At 36.6% G+C, this 21,396-nt stretch overlaps 1 protein-coding gene across 13 annotated transcripts in view; it reads left to right on the top strand.

Annotated features, from left to right (window-relative positions):
- The window catches only part of GLRA3 (glycine receptor alpha 3), a 483,419-nt gene that overhangs the window by 291,693 nt on the left and 170,330 nt on the right, over nucleotides 1-21,396 (top strand). For 3 of the 13 annotated variants that reach the window (XM_021074189.1, XM_021074188.1, XM_013990304.2), the window contains one exon: nucleotides 11,574-11,720. The exons of 8 other annotated variants lie outside the window; for them this stretch is intronic. In XM_021074189.1, coding sequence (XP_020929848.1) covers nucleotides 11,653-11,720 — 68 coding nt within the window. In that variant the 5' untranslated portion in view covers nucleotides 11,574-11,652. Of the gene's footprint in view, nucleotides 1-11,573; nucleotides 12,254-21,396 lie in introns of all 13 variants that reach the window. 2 more of the 13 variants (XM_021074187.1, XM_003132832.6) reach the window with 2 other exon arrangements.

Below are 21,396 nucleotides of genomic sequence, written 5' to 3' on the forward strand. Positions count from 1 at the left end.
CTTAACCCCTCTTCAGGAAGCTCCAACCCCTTTTTCTTTGTCTGGCCTCTTCTCCACACTTTATTATCCTTCGAGGTAGTATATAAGCTACCAAATAGAGGCCACCTCCTTGAGTCATTTTTCTTTGTTACTGCCTGTGTACACATAAATAATTAAATCTATTTTTCTTTTATTAATCTTTTACCTTTTGATTTGAGGAGGGTGGCTCACGAGTGAATTTTTTTATGGGTTATTGAGTACAGGTAAGATAATGATGCTTCCCATCATAATGTAAGTGTCCTAATTTTATATTCACTAGGCGCATATGTTTTTAGAATAAATCTTAAAAAAGTATAGATTTGTTAATTTTTAAAAACATCCTAGAGTAAAAAAATTTAAAGTCAATCATACAAAGCATCAGTAGATTAAATTGCTACCATTCAAAGGCAGTTTAATCCCATGGAAGAACATGGGAACATAATAGGCATACTATATTAGTCTGCTTGGGTTGCTGTAACAAGTACCATAGGCTAGGTAGCTTAAATGACAGACATTTGTTTCTCATAGTTCTGAAGGCTAGGAAGTCCAAAATCAAGGTGTTGGCAAATTCAGTTCCTGGGGGGGATGCTCTTCCTAGCTAGTACATAGCTTCCTCGGACTGTGTCCTTACATGGTGGAAAGTGAGGGTTCTGATCTTTCTTCCTCTTCTTTTTTATGTTTTTAATTTTAAGACTTCACCCACGGCATATGGAAGTTCCCAGGCCAAGGATTGAATCTGAGCTGCAGCTGTGACCTATGCCACAGCTGCTGCAACCCTAACTCCTTTAACCCACTGGTATTAGTCTGGGGATTGAACTCACATGTCCACAGTGACCCGAGCCACTGAAGGTGGATTCTCCCCCCCTTTTAGGGCCGAATCTGTGGCATATGGAAGTTCCCAGGCTAGGGGCAGAATCAGAGCTGCGGCTGCTGGCCTACACCACAGCCACAGCAATACAGGATTCAAGACATCTGCAACCTACACTGTAGCTTGTGGCAATGCTGGGTCCTTAATCCACTGAGGGAGGCCAGGGATCAAATCCGAATCCTCATGGACACTATCTGGGTTCTTAACTTGCTGAGTCACAATGGGAACTCTGATCTGAGCCACTGCAGTTAGACTCTTAACCTACTTTGCCACATCAGGAATTCCTGTTCCTCTTCTTTTAAGGCACTAATCCCAGTATGGGACCCGACCCTCATGACATCACCTAAACCTAATTACTTCCCCAAAGCCCAAAGCCCCGACTCCATAACTATCACCCTGGGGGGCTAGAGCTTCAACTTACGAATTTTGGTTGTTGGGGAAAGGAATAGAAACATTTTATCCAACCACAAACTCTTATAACTTATATTTTTCTACTTAACAAATTGTCATGAACATTTTTTTTTCTTGTTAATAAATGTTCTCTGAAAACACATACAAAAAAATTCAAGACTTTGTCAGCCCTTAGGTGTTCTAAGAAAGTATGCACTTTTAATACAACTAGGTGTAGTTGTATTTCTTTTTTTTTTTTTTTTTTTTTTTGCTGTTGTTAAAAAAAACATTTAGATGAAAACTTGCATTTCAGTATCATGGGATCCTAGGCCTTAAAGGTACTGTTGAAGTGATTATCTGTAGAGAAATATGGTATATTATACTAACTATATTAAAGTTGCTATGTGCTAGATTATCTTCTATATGATATAGATTAGAGTAAGGCAGAAGAAAGCTCCTCACATCATTATTTACTGTAGGTATATACACAAAGTAAGGAATAAAAGTTTAAGAGCAATCACCAAAGTGGATCTACTCAACATTTATTTGTGAAACTCTGTGATCAAGCTGAAACCCTATTCTCACATGTATGAAAACCTGGCATACAAAACATAAGTAACCAGCAGTGGTTCATTGTTTGAGGGTGGAGACAACATTCATAGCCGAGATTGAGTTTGGATTGCTAGAAATTTCACTTTGTGCTACGGGTGAAATAAGACACTCAAGGAAAGTATTTGTATGTGCTTTCCCCTGGGGGAGAAGTTACATGGCATGGTTGGGATATGACGGACATTTGGAAAAGTGGGATAATAATATTTTTCATGATTTTACCCCACCTTAAATTCTGGAGAACTTGGCTTTGAACTCAAGGCACTCGAAAAAACAATTTAATTATTATAAACATCTATTTTCCCCTAATATTTATGGCCAAAAAGAGAGAACAATTGCCTGTCTTAGATTTTTGTATACTGTGTAGAGGAAATCCTTAGACATAGATGGTGATTATTTTTTTCTTTTTGGTCTCCTAATTTCTCCCTCAATGGTACAAATAAGTAAGATTAATTATTTTCAGAAGGAAACCTCATTTCTTAGGTCTCATTTGATAATCAGAAAAGATTAAAAACAAGTCCACAAAGTAAAATTTCTCTGGCACTGCATGTTCTTGTTTATTCTTCAGGAGATCCAGCCTCCCCCAGTTTCCTCCTAGATAATTTTGAGAGGTTCCTGGAAGTGTCATACCCAGTGCTCCAAGAAGCGAGTTGTCTCCATGACTACTGCATGTATTTTAGCACTTTCTCTACTGCTTCTCACTGAATATCTCAGTTGTTGCTGTCCTCCAAATATCAACTGTGCTACCGCAGCTACTAGAGGCTCAGCTGTATCTGCTGCTGCCACAGATTCAAATGTGGGCCCTGGGAGCTGACCATGGTGCTAGCATCTGCACCAATTACTGCTGACTGCCAAGGTTGAAGACCCATAACCTAGGCCAGGAGTACTCCCAAAGTTGCCACCCTTCACCATTGTCTTCATCAGTTAGCATAAATTTTGTCTCTGACCTGAGTTCTCAAATTTTCATGTCCTACCTTAGAGAAAAACACCTATCTCTCTTCCCTCTTGTCTTTTTCATTCTCTCTTGCATCTTAGGACACAGGAAAATGCAGGTGGGAAGTCAGGAAGGGTATTTACTTCTTGGATCTTATGTTAGAGGAGGAGAGATAGAAAAATAAATAATCATTCCCCATGAAGTAAATAAAGTGGATAATGCAAATAGAAAGTTACAGGTATGGTGCCTGCTTTACACAAGCTGGTTAAGAGAAACTTCCCTGGGGAGTATTTATGTATTTATTTATTTTGCTTTTTAGGGCTGCACCCAAGGCATATGGAGGTTCCCAGGCTAGGGGTTGAGTCAGAGCTACAGCTGCCAGCCCATGCTACAGCCACAACAATGCCAGATCAGAGCCGCGCCTGCAACTTACACCACAGCTCATGGCAACGCTGGATCCCTGACGCACTGAGCCTGGCCAGGGATTGAACCTGCATCCTCATGGACACCAGTGGGATTCGTTTCTGCTGTGCCACTATGGTAACTCCCATGGGGAGTATTTAACTTGATACATAAAGGACAAAAGGAGTTAACCATGCAGAGAGTAAATATTCTACTGAGAGGCAAGGAAAAAATGTAAATTATTTAGGCAAGAGAGAACTGAGTATATTGAAGTACACTGAGGAACTGAAATGAAGCTAATTTATCATTGACTTTACATGACGACTCAAGTTTTTTCCGTTAGTATTCACTTGTACACGTACATAGACCATAATGTCTTCCTGAAATGCTTTAAATACACCTACATCTTAAAATGAATACAATTTATGGTCTAATGATCCTCTCTACAAACTAAAATATGCAGTAATTAAAAAGGCCATAAAATCCCCAAAGCTGTGAAAACCCTCCAAATCTAAGATCTGATTTGGTTTTTAAAATACTTTATGAGAAACTTCAGGTTTCTGGTCCAATAGAAGTTGCCAGTTCATCCTATCAACAAGTAAAAAGCTAGCAAACTGAAAAATCAACAATTCTTCTTAAATTCATAAAGGAGAAGTGAGGTCACAGAGCAAACCAGTGCGCCCCCCCTCCCCCCCGCCGCCATTGAAGAGACTCATAGGCAAGTACGGAGGAAAATAATTTCTTAGAGCAGAAACCATCAGAGAAACCCGTGCCAGGGAAGGGAAACCTGAATTTGCTGAATGATGAATTGCTTGAGGCTCAAGTCTGAGAGACAAAAACTCCGGAGGGCCCAGAGTCGTGGGTGGGGTCCCACACTTCTGTGAGTTTTATGTCCTGGGGCTCTGCCAGGTTCTTGAAGTGAATGTCAGAGAAAAGCCCTCTCATGCTTCCAGCAGGGGCATGGAGAAAGAAACCTTTTTGAAATATACTGGAGGAATCTATTAACAAGGTCTGTCCTCAGGAGAGTTTTTTTTTTTTTTTTTTTTTGGCTTTTTGCTATTTCTTGGGCCGCTCCCGCGGCATATGGAGGTTCCCAGGCTAGGGGTCGAATTGGAGCTGTAGCCACTGGCCTACGCCAGAACCACAGCAACACGGGATCCGAGCCGTGTCTGCAACCTACACCGCAGCTCACGGCAACGCCGGATCCTTAACCCACTGAGCAAGGGCAGGGACCGAACCCGCAACCTCATGGTTCCTAGTCGGATTCGTTAACCACTGTGCCACGACGGGAACTCCCTCAGGAGAGTTTTAACTAGAGCCTAACTTGGGAGTTCTCATTGTGGCTCAGTGGGTTAATGATATAATGTTGTCTCTGTGAGAATGTGGGTTTGATCCCTGGTCTTGCTCAGTGTGTTAAAGATCTGCTCTTGCTGCAAGCTGCAGCATAGGTCGCAGATGTGGCTCAGATCCTGTGCAGCTGTGGCTGTGCCACAGGCCTCAGCTGCAACTCTGATTTGACCCCTGGCTGGGGAACTTCTGTATGTGGCAGATGGGGCTTTAAAAAGAAAAAGAAAAAAAAACAAAAAACAAAAAACAAAAAACTGAAAAAACCTAGGGCTTAACTAAGCTGCTTGGGTTTTTATCAGAGCCTAATTGACTGGAGGGAAGAGAAATACCCACATCCATTCAAGCCATGCTCTACCATCTAAGGGGTGAAAAATAGAAAAAGACTGAGAAGCGCTTGTGAAGTTCACCAAGTTCTATGTCCAGAGGCATAGGCTTATTGAAAGACAGAACTAATCAGGTCTGTGAAGTGTTTCCCCACCTCTCATACTTCACTACGGCATTGCCAAAGTCCTGTGTACATTAGTTCCACTATTCCTACTGAATCCACTACCATAATTGGAAATTCCAACACACTTCTATACGAAATGAATAGATTCAGCAGGGAGAAAATTGGTAAGGACAGAATTGAACTAATAACACTGTAAATCAACTGCGCTTACTAACATCCATGGCCTACTTCATCCAACATCAGCAAAATACACATTTTTCTCAAGTTCCTATGAACTTGAGACACATTCTTGGCCATAAAATGCTCCTTAATGAATTCAAAATAAAAGAAATCACATAATATCTCTTCTCATACCACAGTGGAATTAAAATAGAAATATAAAACAGAAGTATAACTGGAAAATCCCAAGATAAATAAATATTAAACAGCATACTTCTAATAGCATATGGGTCAAGGAGAAATAGCAAGACAAACTAAAAATATGTGTAACTAAATTAAAAACAATTTATCAAAATTTGTGGGGTGCAGCAAAAGCAGTGTTTATAGGGAAAGTTATAGCCCTGAGTGAATACATTAGAAAAAAGAAAAATCTAAAACTAATACTCTAAGCTTCCACCTTAGGAAACTAGAAAAAGAACAAATTAAATCCATAGTAGGCAAAATAAAAGCAGTAATAAAAATTAGAGAAGAAATCAGTGGAATTGAAACAGTAGGTAAATAAACAAACTGTGGTATAGCTAGACCATGGAGTACTATTCAGTACTAAAAAGAAATAAACTATCAAGCAATGAAAAGACATGGAGGAAACTCAAATACATATTACTAATTGCAAGAAGCCAATGATAAGAGGGTAGATACAGTGTGATTCTAACCATATGAAATTCTGGAAAAGGAACAACTATAGACAAGAAGAGATCAGTGATTGCTCAGGATTCGGAGGCAGGAATGAATGGATGAAGCACAGAAGATTTTTAGGGTAGTGAAGCTATACTGTATGAAACCATAATAGTGGATACATGTCCTTATGTATTTGTTCAAACCTATAGAATGTGGAACACCAAGGGTAAATCTTAAAACATGGATAGAATTATGTAAACCTTAGAATCTTGACAATAGAAATTAAGATAATATGTAAAGTATCCAATATAGTAGCTAAGTGCACAAATAGTCTTGCTCAAATCCTGTTCACCCAGTTTACTCTGCATCTATACTTTTGACCATTTTTTACCTTCCTGCAAAGTTTTTCATCTATAATTTCCATACATTCAAGATCAAAAATGAACCATGAACTGGTTTCAGAAATTTTTCAAGTATTCCCTACTCTATGAGCATTTTCTAATCTCCTCATGATTTCAATTCTGAAGCAATGCTTTTGAATTCCCATAGCATTTCTCTTTGCTTCCTTCAGTAGTTATGATTTATGTAATACTATGAATATTCATGACATCTTACACACTATGTAGATTGTAGTTCCTCTAGGACAAGATTTGTTTCCCATTCATGTGTGTATCCCAAGAAACTCCTAAGATGGTGCATATTATAGACTTTCTATTTGTTGGTGAAAAAAATGTTTAAGGAAATAATTTAAGTACTTTTATAGGTTGCATCTCTTTGAAACCAAATGTTCAGAGAAAGAATGAAATATTCAGTCAATTAAGTGCTTCAAATAGCTCACTGTTTGAAGTCATTTAGGGAATTATGGCCAATCACCACTACAATTGGGAGAAAAAACCAACTGTCTGAGAGTTAAAATAGTAAGTATCATAACAGAGTGGGTTTATTTAATCTTATTTAAATGAACTGAGGTCATACATATAAACTCAAAGATTACTTTTAGATGGCCAAGGACTATGTTTGGCCTGAAAAGAACACTATAATCTAAATAATTTTCAAAGAAAGGATTGGTTAAAATAAATTAGTAAAAATGGAATCTAGAAAAGAAAGAAATAAGGAGCAGAGAATATTTCTGCATTTGTTCATTCATTCAACAAATATTTCTTGATCACTTACTGTCTGTCAGACATGTGCGAGGCACGAAGATGCAGACTGCCCCCGCCTTCCAGGAGTCATCAAACAAAGACAAACAAATTAGAAATTAACCCATGAAGGAAATAAATCCTTATATAAAGGTGAAAGGGGAAATTTGTTGAAAGAAAGATATTTATACGGTCAGGTAATGGCTAGAAAAAGACTAGGAAGCCCAGGAGGAAGAGAGTTTGAAGTAGAGATAAGAAACAGCTCATGTGGCTGGTGCATAATGGAGAAAAAGGACACTAGTAAAAAATGAGTCTGAGGAGGTTGTCAATGGAAAATCATTTAGAGCCCTGTCAGCTGTGAAAAGGAATGTGGATTTTAGTCTGTTGCGATGGAAAGGCATTGACGGGTTTTAGGGATAGAGATGTCATTTGATTTACTAAAACTAATAAACAGAGAACAAAACCCCCTTAATATTCACAATGGAGTGTTAAACATGGGGAATAAGAGAGCAAACAGGAGAAACAATTAGGAGGCTGTCACTGAGATCCATGTGAGAAATTTTGTAGCATGGCAAATAAAAAAAAAAGGAGATAAAGCATTGGATATTTCTGCCACTATCCTAAAAAGAGGGTCACTTGATCATCTAACGTGTCATGATTATTGTAGTCTGTTTAGTAGATCTGTGTGCAAAAGATAAATTCACCAGGCACACATACTTGGTGATGATATCTATCACTGATAGATATCTATTATCGATTAATTATCCTCTACTTAGTTTGTACTAAACCAGTGACTTTTTTTTTTTTTTTTTTTTTTTTTTTTTTTTTTTTTTTTTGGCTTTTTGGCTTTTCTAGGGCTGCTCCCGAGGCATATGGAGGTTCCCTGGCTAGGGGTCCAATTGGAGCTGTAGCCGCCAGCCTACGCCAGGGCCACAGCAACTTGGGATCTGAGCCGCGTCTGCGACCTACACCACAGCTCACGGTAAATGCCAGAGCCTTAACCCACTGAGTGAGGCCGGGGATCAAACCCACATCCTCATGGTTCCTAGTCGGATTCCTTAACCACTGCGCCATGACAGGAACTCCTAAACAAGTGACTTTCTGATTGACTTTTAAATTTAAACTTTTATCCCTGATCTTCCCAGAGAGTGTTAAGATATGAATATTTTAATCATTTGAAAGGTAGCATTACTTTCTGTAAGGTTTTTTTTTTTATTATTTTGGTTGTGCCCATGGCATAGGGAGGTTTTTGGGTCAGGGATCAACCCCTGCCACAGCAGTGACCTGAGCTGCTGCAGTGACAAAGCCAGATCTTTAACCCTCTGAGCCACAAGGGAACTCCTACTTGTGTAAGTTTTTAAACTGATATTTTGACTCACACATAAGTTTTTTTTTTCTTCTTTTTATGGCTGCACCTGTGGCATATGGAAGTTCCCAGGCTAAGGGTCCAATCAGAGCTGCAGCTGCTTGCCTTTACCTCAGCTACACCAACATGGGATCTGGGCTGCATCTGTGACCTACACCACAGCTTGCAGCAGTGCTGGATTCTTAACCCACTGAGCGAGGCCAGGGATTGAACCTGCATCCTCATGGATATATGTTGGGTTTTTAACCTGATGCAGCACAAGGGAACTCCTACCTTTCTAAGTTTTTAAAATGACCCAAACATAAGCTTTTGATGTGATGGCTAGAAAGATCCAATGCTACTAAACCTGATCAACTCACAGTAAACCATTTTTAACCCTGTGCTACATTAACTTCAAGAAAGTAAATTTTTTACAGTAACAAATCATTTTAGCAGTAAATTATATGTATGTGTGGATATATGACATATGTATAGGTATATAACATATATAGACAGTAGATCATTGGTAGTAACAACTGAGCGTATGAAAAAAGCCTTATCCTTACATTGAAATTGATCTACTTTTCTAGAGCTTAGGTAATATGCATTTATTTTGAGACAATAGTGAAAATACACACTAAAGATAGCTCCATGGTAGTAGACAAAATATTAGACAGTGAGTCAGAAGCACCAAATTCAAGTTTGATATCTTCAGTTTGCCGAATACAAAGATTAGGAACCATCACTTAACCACTTTGGGCTACAATTACTTCCTCTGTACAAGAAAGTATTAAATATGATGAAGATTAATATCTCATTCAGCTCAGAGGTCCCAAGTCTGGTCCAATGTGAAGTATAATATATTAGTGCAAGAAGGAAATAATAAAGACCTGAAGAAGAAGAAGAGCATAGATTTGGCCATATAAGAATCCAGCTTAATTTTACATGAATGGGCTAGTCAGTTACTCAGCAGCTATAAAATGGTCTTTTTTCCCCAAAAACACATTCATTCACCTACCCATCCAAGCAGGACTGTTATTCTCAAAATAGTAAAATTTACAGCAATGGCTACCACAATATGTAGTTGCATAAAATTTATTGAGACTTTGTAGAAGTTAAAAACAATACTAAAAATCCATAGTCAAGAAGCACTAAGAAATTAAATCATCAAATGTTAAAAGAAACAAGGCACTATAACTCACCTTGATTAATTTCTAATTTATTTAATCAAAGTTAATTGAGTACCCAATGCACTGTAACAAGGTCATTCATTTACTAATTCAAAAAAAATCATGTTTCTAATATGATCACTGATGCCATCAACAAATGTTGTTTATCTACTATATGCTAGGTGCTATGCTAAATAATAGCCATTATTTTTGCTCTGGTGGCAAAGTCAAACATAAATGAAGAGAATGGTAGCTTACCACAAGTAATTTGAAGGAAACAATCCTCGTGCTATGAAAAACAAGTAATGTGAGGATTCCAGCCATCTTTTTACATGACATTATATCCAAGACACTGACTAGATATATATTCATTTGATAAAGTATAATGTTCCTATGCTCTCATATTAATGATGAAATGAAATAGCTGAAATTATCTTGCTTTTTAAGCTGTCATGTAACTTAATCCAAATTAATGTAAACTCAGGACTTTAAATATTATCTGTTAATTTGCTCACTTAAATAATTTGTCTCCTCTGGGCCAGAGAATGAATCTCAGAAGTCATTTAATTAAATTCCCTCAATAAATATATTCTTTAAAATATATTAAGATATTTAAAAAATATTACTTTACCGAAAATACTCAGTGCTAATGCAAGGCAAAGAATGCAGGTCTTCTTGAAATACTGTAAGTTTTATTTTTTGATTATGTGTGGTTTTTAAAACAATTACTACCATTCAGAGAATGGCCAACTAAAAAACATTTGCACTTAGCTTTCAAAAAATTCATTGAAAAACCACTCATATAATTAGAATTATATGAAACTTTTCAAGATGGAAATGTTCATGGGAAGAATCAATGATATTCCTTTTGAGTCTACTGGAAATTTGTGATTTGAGTCAGAAAAACAAATGTTAAAGAGAGAGTTTTAGTTATAATGTTTGGAAATAAAATCCAAAATTTCTTTATTTTCACTGTATATAAATGAGCTTGTCTACTGAAGAGTAAAGAGAAAGATTTTTTTCCACTGTACCCTCTCTTGAGAGGGTTAAAAGGTAGTGATGTATTTTTCCAGTTAAATAGAGAATCATGGGGTAATTGATACGTTGATTGCTGTTGGATTTAATTAAGAAGAAAACATTTGTGAGAAAGAATACAACATTCTTGGCATATATTTTGGTCACTGAGAAAAGTAAGATATTAAAGTAAGATATTAAAGAAAAGTCAGAATAAATAGTTGAGGGAGTTTTGGGAAAAAGATTTGAAGGAGGGAATATTTGATCCTAGTTCATAGTAAATAAAAGCCACTGTAAAAATCTAATAGCAGAAATTTTAATTATTAAAAATTCCATCATTTTGAGATATATGAACAAGCACAGAAATATTTGCGCACTTGCCGCGCGCGCGCGCGCACACACACACACACACACTTTCCTTTTCCAGTCTTCCAATCCAATCCCTTTGGGGTCATGGGGTGAGGAGAGGGAGTGTGTGTGTGGGGGGGAGGTGGATGACAGGAGAAAAGATGTATCATAAGACCTAGTTGTCCTTCTCGCTTGAACTTACTGTTAAGATACGGAAAACGTGTTAGAACAATCGTGTGTGACGTTGTTCCCTCTAGCAGCCATCTCATTAGATTTCTCATCTTCATCTTCTTAGAACCCTTATTATGACTGAAGGAAACTCAACTGACTCTAGTCAATAGCACTTCCCAGCCAGAAGCTGGCCAGGGTTGCGAGAGGATTCTTCCTGTTCTGCTGGTGTTCATACCACATTCTCTGCTCTTCCCTAGCCCTTTCCAGGGGTGTGGGTTTATGTTGACTCTTGCATTTCTATATAAGGTCAAAGAGACAGGGTCGCATTGGAAAAGACTAATTTCTAAATTGTGCCTTCCCCCTGAAGGAAAAAATGGAGCGTCACTCTAGCGCGTTTGGGTAGCCCAATCCATAAATCCATAAATGCTGCAGAGTCCCCGAGTTCTTAGTTCTGAGGATTCCCTCCCTCAACCCCCTCCAGCCGCGGTTTAGGCTCCGCCCCAGTTACTCTCTGCTTTTTTTTTTTTTTTAAAGCCTGGGGAAGTAAGCACCGCCTACCGTCGTGAGTGGCCTGTCATTCTGCCCCGCTGTGCGATCGTGATTGGCTAGCAAGATGGTGTCGTCTGGCTCCGCCCCCGCTTCCCTTTGCCGCGCTAGTGGCTCGGGGTTTACCCAAAGGTGGTAAGTGGGATTCAGGCGGGCGGCGCTTGGAGCAGGTGCAGACGCATTAATGTTTCAGCTGTTACTGCTCTTCTTTCTCCATTCGTGGGTTTGAGTCAGGAAAGGACGAGCTTTTGCCGCTAGAGCTCCAGTGAACCGCTACCCAGAACCTAGGCACCTCAGACATCTCATCTCACTCGTTATTCCGCCTTCACTGTATAAATCACCTGCACATTTGTAAGCCTGTGAATCTCCCTTCAGCTCAATGCTCAGAGAAGGAAGGGGTCGAATGGGAATTTCAAGTGTTTGAAAGAGAGGGTCTCCGCGGACCGCAGGGAGCTGTCTCAGGTGCTGAAGCTTTCCAGGCGTTGGTCTTCACCAACACCACACGGAGTTAGGCTGCACATTCTCATTCCTGGCTTTCTCCTTCCCCATGCCTTGGTTAAGACTAATTTCAGAGTCGTGAATACATCCCTCCGTATCATGGCGTACGTGAGACACTTTCGGACATTAGTTTCGGGATTTTACTTCTGGGAAGCAGCTCTGCTACTCAGGTGAGTCCGCTTGTGTTTAGCAGTTGGAGAACTCATTCAAGCCTTGCAACCACTTGTCATTGATGAAACCAAGAATGCAATTAGAAGTCGACTTGTTGAAAGTAGCCCTTAAATAATATTATTTTCTATCCTAAAGTTTCTAGCATCTATCTACTGAGACCTCTAAAACATGTAACTTTGCTCTATTTTCACTAATTAGTGAATTTTAATAACTGACATATTCTTTCTGAGATAACTAGAAAAATTATTTCCATAGCCTTGGTTTTTCTCCCTAAATTATTTTTAGAGTTTATTTTTTTCTAAGTGAGTTATAAATTCTGGGTATTACTCTTTGAAAGTTGCAAAAAAAATTTAATAATTAGAAATGGAACGTGACTAACTTTTTAAAAGGCAAAAAATATCTAGAAAATAAGCATTTAGTGGTTAGAGAAATTCTGAACCTTGTTGATACACCAAGAGATTAAGTTTAGATGAATGAAATAATAAAGGCCTTGCAACTACTATTTTCTAAAGAGCTTAGTTCATGGAGGCAAAATCATAAATAAATCATTAGATATGTTCTATGCCCAGAATAATCATTTTGGAGAAAGTAATAAGAAACCTATTGAACAATAAAATTGTTCCATGATGTGTCATTTTCTTATCATGTCCAGTCCTATTTAGTAGGCTTTTCTTCTTTTTAATTAAAATAAGAGAAGAGAGACTAGGCAAAAGATCAGATGATTTAACTCCCTTCTTAATCAAACAATACATAAGCAAGATACTTCTTATATAGGTCTTGAATCTATTATATAAATTTTCTTTTACTATTATAATTACCTTAAAATTTCCATTTTATGGCTTACAAGCTTTCCAAAAAGATTAAAATCAAATAACTCAAGTAACTAAGTTATGTGTATACTAATTTCCATTTGAAGTATGTAAGTATTCTTTTCTGGATTGCTATGTCACTATTTCATCTTTAAGACCTTAGAAAAACATAGTGTATCTCATGAAAACTACCTAGTAACAGGAACTAGTTGTGAAGATTATTATATTTCTAAAATGATTGAATTTTTTCTGAAGTAAGGGGTTGAACTCATTGTAAATAGAGTATGATCAGTGAAAAATATTTTAATATTACAGTGAATTTTTGTAACTTACAGTTGTCAAAAATTTATAAGTAGTGATCAAAGCAAAGGGTGTAGAGCTTTAACATTTATGTAAATTTCATGGGAAGGGGTACAGATTTCATGTTATAAGATAAATTGATTATCATACTATGATTATTTTTTAGTTTCTTAGATATAATGTGTATACTGATTTTTTCAAAGAAATAAGAGCATAGTTGATAGATATTTAGATTTGGGAAGTTTAATGTCAATAACTAAAATATTTTGATTGATGAGGTCAAATTTGTATAAGGGCAATTCACCATGATATTTATTATAATACATATAACTTAGAAAGACTTTATCTTTAATAATATTAAATAATTTCATTTAAAATGATTTTTATGAATATCCCAAAAATGTAAATCCTTGAAAAAAGACATGTTTGGGTGGTGGCTCGGTGGTTAGTGATCCTGACTAGCATCCATGAGAATGGGTTCGATCCCTGGCCTCACTTAGTGGGTTAAGGATCCAGCATTGTTGTGGGCTGTGATGTAGGTCACAGACATGGCTCAGATCCCACATGGCTGTGGCTGTGGCATAGGCCGGCAGCTGCAGCTCCAATTCAACCCCTAGCCTGGGAACTTCCATATGCCTCAGGTGTGCCCCCCCCCCAAAAAAGAAAAAGACATACTCAATACAAAAGTTTGTGCGATACATATATTCATCAAGTTTTTCTTTTTTTGTTCTCAAATTAAATAAAAATTTTCTCTATTTTAGACCAGTCTTAGATGAGGTAGCTTGTAACTCTATACAGAACTTTAATCCTATGTAAAAAATTAAATATTTTTATTTTCAGTGATGGTCCTCTAAAGAAAATTTTCTATAGAAATTTCTTTTAGAAAGTTAAGCTCCCTCTATTGGAAATATCTTGTAAAATATGGTTTCTTTATGGAAACTATTTTTTGTTCACTAAGTCTATTCGTGATGTATTAAGCAAAAAAGGAAACGTCTATTAAAATAATGATGTCAAAATATCATTTGGTATTAATTCATAAATACATTTTTTGATTTAAAATATTATTTCAAGGGCAATTTGGAAGAACAACCAGAAACCATCGATATTTATAATTAAATAATGTGCTAGTCAGGGTGTTGTTTCCATAGATTTAACATTTAAAATAGTTTTTTATTAGAGTTCCTGTTGTGGCTCACTGGTAACGAACCCATTTAGTATCCATAAGGATGTGGATTCAATCCCTGGCTCTGCTTAGTGGGTTAAGAATCCGGCATTGCAACCCTCCTGCACTGTTGGTGGGAATGTAAACTGGTACAGCCACTATGGAGAACAGTTTGGAGATACCTTAGAAATCTATACATAGAACTTCCATATGACCCCACAATCCCACTCTTGGGCATCTATCCGGACAAAACTCTACTTAAAAGAGACACATGCACCCGCATGTTCATTGCAGCACTATTCACAATAGCCAGGACATGGAAACAACCTAAATGTCCATCAACAGATGATTGGATTTGGAAGAGGTGGTATATATACACAATGGAATACTACTCAGCCATAAAAAAGGATGACATAATGCCATTTGCAGCAACATGGATGGAACTAGAGAATCTCATACTGAGTGAAATGAGCCAGAAAGACAAAGACAAATACCATATGATATCACTTATAACTGGAATCTAATATCCAGCACAAATGAACATCACCTCAGAAAAGAAAATCATGGACTTGGAGAAAAGACATGTGGCTGCCTGATGGGAGGGGGAGGGAGTGGGAGGGATCGGGAGCTTGGGCTTGTCAGACACAACTTAGAATAGATTTACAAGGAGATCCTGCTGAGTAGCATTGAGAACTTTGTTTAGATACTCATGTTGCAACAGAACAAAGGGTGGGGAAAAAATGTAATTGCAATGTATACATGTAAGGGTAACTTGATCCCCTTGCTGTACAGTGGAAAAATTAAAAATAAAAAATAGTAAAAAAAAAAAAAAAAAAGAATCCGGCATTGTCCTGAGCTGTGATGTAGGTCACAGAAGCAGTTTGGATCTGGCATTATTGTGACTGTAGTGTAGGCTGGCAGCTGCAGCTCCATTTCAGCCCTAGCCTGGGAACTTTGATATGCCACAGGTGTGACCCTAAAAAGTAATAAATAAATAAATAAAATTATTGATATATAAATACACATAGAAAAGTGCACAGATAACAAGGTTACATATAAAGTGGTACAATGGTAACACACCCATGTAATGAGACCACAGATTAAGAAGTAGAGCTGTCAGTATCACAATATTCACCATATCCCCTCTCACTACCATATTCTTTCCCAAGCACTATTTTATTTTGCCCAAAGATAATCACCATCCTGACTTAATGCAACAATAAATATGTTTTTCTTACTTTTGAACTTTATATAGATACTCATTTAGGTCTGCTTCATTTTTATGAAAATTATGTTATTTATCCATGTTGTTGCATGTGCAATAGTTTCTCATTGCTGTATGATATTCCACATGTGATGTGATGAAGACATCACAATTTATCCATTGTCCTACTGTGGAATATTTGAGGAATTTTTTTTTTTTAGATTTTGGTTAGTGCTGCTATGATCATCCTTGAACATGCCTTTTTGTGACTACATGTGAATATATGCATTTTGGGGATTATATAATTTGGATGTAAGAGTTTCTCTAGGAGAGGAACTACAGGATCAGAGGATGGATATGAGCATGTTTAGCTTAGAATATATTGCAAGTTTTCCAATGTAGTGGTGTCTATTTAGACTTCTATCGAGCAATATATGAGAGTTTTTATCACTCTTACTGGTACAAAATTTGATCAGTGCAATGTTATTATAAAAAATGTGTAACACTTTCTTAGACTATTATTGCAAGCCACAGGTGATATTTTAGTTTTTATATTGACATATTCTCTACATTTTTGTAAATGAGTTTTAGTAAGGCAAAAAACAGCAGAACAAAAAATTTACTACCATAATATAATTAGGAGTATTTATTATCAGAATACAAGGTGTTAGAAATATAATATTTAACGGGGACTTACTAAAGAGTATAATTCTTTTAATAAACAAAAGTGAAAAGCAGACATAAGAAATCTCAGTTTTCTAGTAGTGAAATTTTTCACACTTTGCTCAAATATTGCTGTATTTTGAAAAAATGTTCCTATGGCTATTGGATTTTAGCTCGGGTTTTAATAAAGAACAAAACACCAGTGTTCAGCTTTCTTTGAAATGTAAATAAGTGATGATTATGAAGAGCTTGGAAAACAAATTGCAAAAGCAAGGGAACAGCCAAAAATATTTCTTCTAAATTAATTATTTTCATAACATACAATTTAATTTTTCACTTTTATAGTTTGATACCAACACAGACTTGCTATTTGAATAAATTATGGTCCATTGTGACAAATGTGTGGGTTGCAGACTTTATGGTAATTACAGATAAAATATTTTCTTGGATTACTTCAAAGCCTAAGAGAAATATTTTGGTGCAGAATTTCTTTCTTTTTCTTTTTCTTTCTCTCTCTCTTTTTTTTTTTTTTTTTTTTTTTTTTTTTGCTTTTGGCACATTTTGGGGGATGGGAAAGTTCTTTTTAATGTTGGGTCTATTTTCTTATGAAAGATATTGAAGAAAAAGTTACTTCAAGGAATAAAGTCTTACTATTAGGTATTGTAACAGAATTCCATATAGTGTTTTTAAATTATGCTGCACATAACATATGCTTCTTCCCTTGTGTCTATAAATAATCATACATTTCCCTAAGTATAGAAGGTTTGTGGCCCAGTTCTCTAGTCAATGCCTCAAGCAGTTTGCCCTGCAGGTTTAGAAAACAGCTTGTAAAATATTTCCTCTTGTGTATAATTTTTCTCTCCCTTGATCATACGAGGGAGGCAAGTACTGAGGCAAGTCAATCACCAAAGGTGTGTTTAATGTGTAATGCTAAGCAATTCAACAAGACTTTTTTCCCCTCAAATTCTGTGCACATGTGTTTGTGCTAAGTACTGTTTGGCTATGGATGATTGGAAAATTATCACCTTTCTCATCATGGAACTTAGAGTCTAGCAGGAAAGAAACTACAAAGGGCCAAGTGACAAGAGAAAAATAGAAACAGCAGTGTTTTAGGCAATGTGAGCTAGGAAAGCTATGCAGAGGCTTGGTACTTGTGCTGGATCTTATAAGATGCTTATTCTATGGGGAGAAATGAGATGTAAAGAAACTATTTTATGCAAAAGGAATGATAGAGGCCTACAGTATGCTTAGGAAATGGTGATGTCAAAGTCGGTTGAAAGATTTCCAACTTATGGTTTAAAATCATATTCTAGCAACAGCTATTGAGCTGGCTGTAATAATAAACCTGAAATACAGAGGAGTTACAGCTTCCTTTCACAATGGAATATGGATAAAAATTAGAAACAATTTAACTGGATAGTTAGCATTATAGGAATGGTTTTGTAACTTGGCTTAAAACAGCTCTATAAATCCCTCACTTTCAGAGATAGAGTTTACATCAAAATTACAGTTAATCGTAAGATTGCTCATAATCATTAGCAATAGTAAAATTATGTAAATAGACAACAACTACAAAACTACTAGAAGAAAGGTACAGCCTGCTTGTTTCAGAGTTTGAAGATCATGTTTGAATTTTTCATCAAAATATGATCTCTTTAGAGAAAGAAAACCAGGTAGAAGGTTTGCATTCTTGGAGGAAAAGAAGACATTGAACTTGGGTTTTTATGTGTTTTGAGTTTGAGATGCTAGCAGTGGATCTGGGTATCCTATTATCAGCTGAGAACTCAGACACAATGCTTGAACTGTAGATTTAACAGTTAAAGTTGTTACGAAGGTGACCATACTGTTTACAAAGAAGAGTGGAGAAAATATTTATATGCAGTGAACATAGAGCATTCAGAGCAAGGCACTCAGAGAAGAAGTACTCAGCCCTGAGCTGACCTGTGGAGATGAGACCGATCCTAACCAAGTGACAAAGTGACATTTGCCATAATTTTATACTGTTGATCCCATGGACCTGCTCTTATCAGTAGCATGTATCTATCACTTTTCTATAGAGCCTTCAAGTGCTCTAATTTAAACTAATTTCATAAACAGTCCACCATCTTGGATGATATATCTTATCCACTTAAGTTTTCTCAGGAGATTTTTAGGGAATTACTTTGGAAAAGAAGCATCTTTTACTTTTTCTTACTTCATGAGGCCTAATAGGTTGGGTCCTCCTAGATTTTCCCACCAAACCCGCCTCTTAACCTTTCTCCAAATGATTATCCTTATACTTGGATTAACTATACATATTGAAAATGAACTCATATGTATGCAGACGTCCATGTGGGAACATGGGTGGTTTGTCTCTCTCCACTAGGAGAGAGCCATAGTTTTTTCTTGCTTGGGAAAATGCCATAAAGAGGAAATAAGTGAGTCATATATGGACAACTGGTCTTGGAGTGAAGGCAGGACTTCCAAGACTGGACCAGCTGTTTAGCAACAAACAGAAACATGTGGGGATGGAACGAGCTGTTCAGTTATAGAAAATGAAGCTATTCTCACAACTGCATGGCAGTCACACACATTTTAAGGAAACAGTTTGAAACCCTCATGTTTTCAGAAGAGGAAACAATAGTTAAAAGGAAAAAAAAAAGCTCTGAAATCCTTTCAGATTATCATATTAAAGATGCTTTTAGAAGGAAGTAGTACTAGTACCTCTCAAACAACTTGATACACAGAAGCAGTAAACTTAGTGGTACAATTAGGAACAGCATAAAAGAGAAAGCTTAGTAACACCATCTGGTAGTAGTTTATTGAATGGAATAACTTTCAATGCAAATGGTAAATAATTCTTTAGGAGTGCATACATTTGCATACAAACAAAAATGATCAATTAGGAATGATAGACCCTGAGATATTTCTGATCATATTTTTCAAACATTGCCAGTATAGGATAGTTGGGCTTACCTTAGAGGTAACTGGTCCATTCAATATCCTACTGAAATTTAAAGACTTTTCAAAAATATATGTAACAGGTAGTCATCCTGTAAACTTTAAAATTTCCAGCAATAAGGACCTCTTTTCCTGAAAAGGAAAATATTTGTCAAGCAATTTTAATTAATAAAAACCAAAGTGTAATTCTATTTTCTCTTGGCCATAGGGTATTTCCTTTGCTGCCTGTGCCCCCCTCCAAATATTTGTTCCTGTATTTTTTTCTTTTTTTTAAAATGCTTGTCTATTTACTTAAAATGACACTCTTGCTTGCGGAAGGTGTGGTTTTATTAGGACATGGATTGAATTGATAACCTTTTCCATGTGGTTGCTCCATGCACGAAACTTGTATGCTCTAGTTTTAGAGTGCCTGTAGCATTCTCTCTGAATCTCTTCATGATTTGATAAAAATCTATGGCACAATGCCTATATATTCCAGGCAGTGTGCAAAGTGCTGAAGAGACAGAATTTCAGCTTTCAGTAATATACCACTGTAGTAGGGGTGGGACATGTGACATTACCTTCATTTGTGTGTTTTAATTTTTCATGAGTCTTGTCTCTCTCTCTTAATTGTAAGTCCCATGAGGATAGGATTGCTTCTGATCTTTGCTTTACCTCTATAATATTTAATTCAATGCCATTTGTGGAGTAGATGCTTAATAAACAACAAATAAGCACTGAGATGACACCTACCTGTCTGTCACTTGTTTACCTATCTATAACTTCAGATTTCACTTCTATTTAAATCTTCACTTGGGATGAAAAGGAAATCTTGTGTTCAAGATCTCATAAAGATATAAAATCAAACAGATCAACTCAGAAGATGTTACCTGCTCTGAGAAGAGGTTGTGAAACAGATATAAATTGGTAGTATCTAGTGGAAAAGCAATGGGTTTGCTTCTCCTTATCACCATGAAAAGTTGAACTTCGTATTGCATGATGTATTCTTTCTCAACCTTTTTTTTCCTCATCCGCACCTCCTGTGGAGCCTTTTCAAGATATTTTTAGCCTTTTTTTCCTAACTGCCTGAATGAAATTGTAGTATCACAGTATAACATGTGTTGGCTCATGTGTGGAATATAGATAAAGAAACACAATAAGAGAGATAGACCTGTACTTTATGCATAAGAAGATTTTTCACCCCCAAGATAAAACCCTCACCTATCCCCCTTGGGATGGTGTCACCCTTGTTGAGAAAACATGGTGTAAATGTTGCCACTTTTCATGATAACTTAGACTACAGTTGTATAGTTTTACCATTTGTGGTCATGACCTAGAAATAAAGCAATATTGTTTTGGATTTTGTTAAGGCTTTGAAGCTCTGTAAAGTAAGCAAATAGTTGACATCATTTCTTTGATGACACCCTTTAAGATAATTTAATCCTAAAAGCATCAGAAAACTTTAGGGACATCTTTTTCCGTAAATGCATAAGGTACCCAAAAGCCATTAGACTCCCATCAGCAAATTTCAGATCTCTGCTGCCCCTACGAGCATCACTGCTCAATTATGTTCATAATTTCATGAAACTTATCTTTAAAAAAAATCTTGGAGATAATATTTACAGTTTATTTTTCTATGATTTAGACTCTGTTGACCTTCTTTTGTTTTCAGTGTAAGATAAAAGTTCCTATTCCTTTTTAAAGTGAAATTTATAGTTGTTATAGACAGGATCTCAATAGTTAGTACTGTTGTTACTGGATATTCTCCAATTCAGGAGTTAAGGAGTATATATAAAAAGCTGACAGTAATGTTACTATTAAAAATAAGAACCAATTGGCAGAAAATGATAGGAACAAGTAAAGTGCTACTAACAGAAAAGGAAGTAGGAAAGATTATTAATGGTCAGTAGGGGGTGAGCAAATTATAAAAAAAAAAAAATGTTTACCTTGTTCAGTTTGGTTTGGTTCAGATTGGCCACATGATACTTAAGGTGGGGACTTGGGGAAAAATAAGTGATTTCAACTTTAATGAAATGACCACTAAAATACCATCCATCTGCAAGTTCAATCTCTGGCCTTGCTCAG

Source organism: Sus scrofa, chromosome 14, assembly GCF_000003025.6.
Source record: "Sus scrofa isolate TJ Tabasco breed Duroc chromosome 14, Sscrofa11.1, whole genome shotgun sequence".
Lineage (NCBI taxonomy): Eukaryota > Metazoa > Chordata > Mammalia > Artiodactyla > Suidae > Sus > Sus scrofa.